The sequence below is a fragment of the Sinocyclocheilus rhinocerous genome, unplaced genomic scaffold (assembly GCF_001515625.1).
Source record: "Sinocyclocheilus rhinocerous isolate Xijiao unplaced genomic scaffold, SAMN03320098_v1.1 scaffold1493, whole genome shotgun sequence".
NCBI lineage: Eukaryota > Metazoa > Chordata > Actinopteri > Cypriniformes > Cyprinidae > Sinocyclocheilus > Sinocyclocheilus rhinocerous.
The window spans coordinates 222,309-227,269 of NW_015640467.1; the positions used below are offsets into that span (position 1 = coordinate 222,309).

A 4,961-nucleotide genomic window follows, 5' to 3' on the forward strand; every position below is an offset into this window, starting at 1 on the left:
AGGTTGTTGTTTTATTTTGTTTTGATATTTCTGTAGTTCATTATTTTTTTATACATTATTTTATTTCAGTTAATGCTTATTTTATTTTAGGTATTTTTATTTTTTATGGTTTTGGTTTTAGTTTTAGATAACAATAATAACCCTGCTGATAATGTCAAAATTAAAGCTAATTCTAAATATTAATAAATACTATAATATCATCTGATGCTCACGGGCAGGTTTTTCTGTCTTGTGCTGACATTGATTTGCTGGTTGTGTGTCAGTGATGCAGGTGAATGACGAGCTTCTGCACCGTTTGACCAGCGGGAAGAATCTGTCTCCTCGTCTGGTGATTCCTCGTTCAGCAGAGACGTCCATCCCGCTGGACTACAGCTCGCCGCCCGCAGAGGTGGAGAACTGGCTGCGCAAGAAAGGCTTCAGTGAACCGTGAGTCTCACACAGGAGATGTCGGAGGATTTCGATATAAACCAAGAAGAGAGACTGGTGTTCCTTTGCTAAAGTAAGGAAACTTTGCTTCCTTTGCTCCTATTTCTTACAAAAACACATGGATTCACAACAGGGGGCCTTTATTCATCCCCCGGAGCCGTCTGCGGCATGTTTTATTTGTTTATTTGTAATTTTACAATTTTTAATATAACTCCGACAGGATTCGTCTGAAAGAAGAAAGTCATATACACCTAGGATGCCTCGGGGGTGAGTAAAACACAAGCTAATTTAAATTTTGGGGTGAACTAACCCTTTAAACTAAAATGAAAATCAAAATATTTAATTTGCATGTTTTTGTCATTTTTATTTTTTAAACATGTCTATATAGCTATTAACTTTCAGTTTTAGTTTACTTAGTTATTTTAATACTTCAACTTAAACTAAATAAAAGTACAATTCAGTTAATGATTTTTTAATGAGTTAATGAATATATATATTTTCATGGTTTTGGTTTTAGTTTTATTTAACAATAATAATCCAGCTGAAAATATTAAAATAATGATTATGGAATCATTCAAACTCTACCTCTAAAAGAAAAGTTTTAAAATAATAATAATAATAAAAAAACAAACCTAAATTTATATATATATATATATGTATATATCATTTTTTTAACTCCCTGAATGTAAAAGTCCCTGAATAATTTTCCCAAACTTAATACTTCCTAATGTGATTTTAGTATCATTGATATTTTGTTAATGTTTTGAATTAATTTTATTTTTATTTTCAGTTTTCATTTTTTTTGTTTTAGTTTACATTTTTTTAATTCTGTCATTTATATTATATATATATATATATATAATATTTATGCATTTTTATTTACTAGTTTTAGGTTGTTGCCATCCCGCTGGACTACAGCTCGCCGCCCGCAGAGGTGGAGAACTGGCTGCGCAAGAAAGGCTTCAGTGAACCGTGAGTCTCACACAGGACACACTTTACAACAGCAATCGGTCAGCTATTAATAATAATACTCCACCTGTAACACCTCACATCACTGACAACGGGAGAAACCACATCCACATTCATTTAGTATGATTTTCTATAGTATGATTAACATGATACATTTTTTCTCTTAGTTTCAGTCCACATTTATGTGATCATAGCTTGTAGCCACTGTTTTGAGGCACATATATAATGAAGTAATAGCTGTGGTCAGTGAATGGCTGTTGTTGGTGTGTGTGCAGGACTGTACAGTGTCTGCGGGTTCTGAATGGAGCTCAGCTGTTCTCTCTGAATAAAGAAGAGCTGCGCGCTGTTATTCCTGAAGAGGGCGCTAGAGTCTACAGTCAGCTGACCGTACAGAGAGCCCAGATAGAGGTACATCACACACAGAAATGGCTAAGCTATCATATTTCATATTTTAAAACATTGACAAATGATCAGAAAGTTTCTCACTTTAATATTTGAAAATAGCTGCCACTATACAGTATAAACTGCACAGCCTGAAACACTGGATCACTCTGCAAAGCAATGCTATAACAACCTGTTTAAAATGTTTAACATTGCAGCGTAAGATGTGTTAGTCTCGTGGTCGTTTTCATTCAACATGCATGGAAACCCAGATTAATATCCCGACTTAATATGCAATAATCAATCTATCAAGCAATTTCATCTTGACAGCCATGCATTTCCCACACATACAGCTGCTAACCGTCTGTCTCTCTGTCTCTCAGGACGCTCGCAGAGCCACAGAGCTGGAGACGGTGATGGAGAAGCAGAAGATGAAGGTGGATTTGAAACTGGAGAGTGGGACTTTATGAAGATCTATTGAATGTGCACACAGATGCACACTCATACATACGCACAAGATCATTTACGTTATTGTAACCTGCTTTAAGGATTGTTTTGTTTTCCTGTTTATCTTTACAGCATGAAATGAAAATGTAAATCTGCACAATGATGTACAAACCTCTAAATTCTCTGTGTAACATGGGTTAATATATTCTCAATAAATACATTTAATGCACAACCGTGAAAATAGCAAATCCTCTGTCTCCTCAAGAGGGCACCAGACACCAATTAACTAACTAACCGCTCCAAAAGCTCACTAAAGTATAGCAGATTAATAACTCTTCTAGGATTTGAACCTGGAACCTTTAGGTTACCAGCCAGGTCTTTATCCAGAGCTAAAAATACACTAAAAGAAACGTTGAGGACTCAAGATATTAAAGGTCCATCAATCTCAACATGCACTTTGACAAAAACAGCAATAGTAATAGTAATGCTTAACTAATGACATTAATGTAAGTCACAAAGCCTAACCAGTTTATCTTAGCCAAAGCAAATGCAAGTATTGCTCTATTGCTTGGTCAGCTAAACTACAAATTTACTTTCATAGTTCCAACATAACCCAAAAACAATTTAAGACAGAAAATACTGGCTCACTAATATAACAAAAGTCTTTACATACGCTCAGATAAACTAATATCTGCTGCTGTCTATGGCGGGGTGACTAAAATGATGTAAAATAACAATTAACGGCGATAAAATACGAAAACTTATTTTATTTCAGCTAGAACATTTCTAATTGTCATGCAACTTAACTTGATGTACAGTATATACACTAAAAGGTAACTTACTCTTTTATAAGTATATAGTACATTCAGTCTTGCCTAGTTCCCGTACTGAACACATACATCAAGATTTGATATGCTCTGTGTGTGTGTGTACTGGTTTATATATCCTGGTGGGGACTTAAACCTGACTACACACAGACTCATGGGGACTCGTGTCATGGTGGGGACCTAAATTGTGGTCCCCACGGGTACAAAAGCTTATAAATCATACAGAATGAAGTTTTTTGAAAATCTAAAAATGCAGAAAGTTTCCTGTGAGGGGTAGGTTTAGGGGTAGGGTTGGTGTAGGGCAATAGAATATATGGTCTGTACAGTAGAAAAACCATTACGCCTATGGAGAGTCCCCACAAGGATAGCTGACCAGACATGTGTGTGTGTGTGTGTTAATTTGGCTGTGAGCAGCAGCAGCTCAGGTGTCAGGTGTGTGAGGTGAGGAATGTGTGTTTATATGTTTGATTAAACCAGCTGTGTGTGTTTGTGTGCGAGATTCATCAGCTAATTAAACCCATATTATGATTTCACACGCACTGAACCTGTACAAACATGAGTTTGATGCTTTAGGCCCGAAACTCTCTACTGTATGTACGTGAAAGAGAGCTGTCCGTTAGTATTCGCTCATCTCAATGGCAGTGGCGATGAAGCGAAACCTAAATCTAACCAGCCTAACCTTGACTTGGATTTTACATCATTGCTTTCTGAATAGATTCAGAATAGATTCAGAAACAGCTTTCTGAATAGATTCGTAATGCAATGCAGTCAGCTAGCTAACCCGAATGTAAACATAAAATCTTAAATGTTGCTCCGTCATGACAGTCATTAAAGCTGGCTGCACACTAGACGAATCTTAAAGGGGTCCTATTATGCTTTTTCACTTTTTGAATTTTAGTCAGTGTGTAGTGTGTATGTTTGGGCATAAAAAAGATCTTCAAACTTACAAATCTCAAAGTCCACTCCAAAGGGAGATATTTTGTTTTTTAAAAATCCCTTTTCAAGAACTACAACGAACGGCTCGTTTGGACTACAGCATTAGTAACCCTTCAGACCTTGATTAGCTTGTTCAGGTGTGTTTGATTAGGCTTGAAGCAAAACTCTGCAGGGCTGCGGCTCTCCAAGACTGACGTTCGCCACCCCTGTAATAGGCTATGTCCCAAAACACACTTCAGGAAACCATTACTTAATTGATGGTTTGTAGTATTTGTAATGGTATTTGTAGTGGAAATCATTCAAATTTCTGTGATGGTTTCTATTGTTTTTGTCAGCAGGGTCACCATGTGTTTTGTGATGTTATTTGCCATAAATGCGATAGGATTGCTGTAATATTGTGAGATAGTAGCGACTGTTTGTAGTTGTGGTGGGTCTATTTGGGAGAAAATCCAGGGCTGTTTTTTACTCCCAGTCCGTCCCTGAATATGGGTGATGTATTCTGCTTTCGCTGCATTTTTGTGGCTGCCAAGTTTCAGCTATAGAAGCACGCAACATCCAGTAAGTGACGCTTGCTCGCTCTCATTGGCTATCGTGGGTATCACGTCAGAGGCAGCCAGATCAAGAGTCGTAAATATCAAACATGCTTGATATTTACGATTTGAGTTCGGCGACGCTCCGTCTCGATCGGGAGCAGTTAAATAACCGTAATGACAGCACACAATAGAGGATTTTTTGGACAAAAAATCGCTTGCGATAAGCCGTGAATTGGGCCACACCCCCCGATTTGTACGGGGGTGCAAATCGGGCTTAAAATCGGCCTTAAAATCCTCTAGTGTGTGGCCAGCCTTATGCCTGGTTCAGACTACACGACTTTAGCCCGATTGTGTCATGATTTGCTTGACGTAGGGTGTCGTGGGGATTCGTAAACGACAATGGGCGTCGGGACGCAAGATTCCATCGTTTCAGCTCGTGTAG

The 4,961-nt window shown here is 37.7% G+C and overlaps 1 protein-coding gene across 1 annotated transcript in view; it reads left to right on the forward strand.

The window, feature by feature from the left end:
- Positions 1 to 2,464, forward strand: part of LOC107753038 (epidermal growth factor receptor kinase substrate 8-like protein 1) — an 11,448-nt gene extending 8,984 nt beyond the window's left edge. The window contains exons 15-17 of the mRNA XM_016569144.1: positions 264 to 426; positions 1,671 to 1,803; positions 2,160 to 2,464. Coding sequence (XP_016424630.1) covers positions 264 to 426; positions 1,671 to 1,803; positions 2,160 to 2,246 — 383 coding nt within the window. The 3' untranslated portion in view covers positions 2,247 to 2,464. The remainder of the gene's footprint in view (positions 1 to 263; positions 427 to 1,670; positions 1,804 to 2,159) is intronic.
- The last annotated feature ends 2,497 nt before the right edge of the window (positions 2,465 to 4,961 follow it).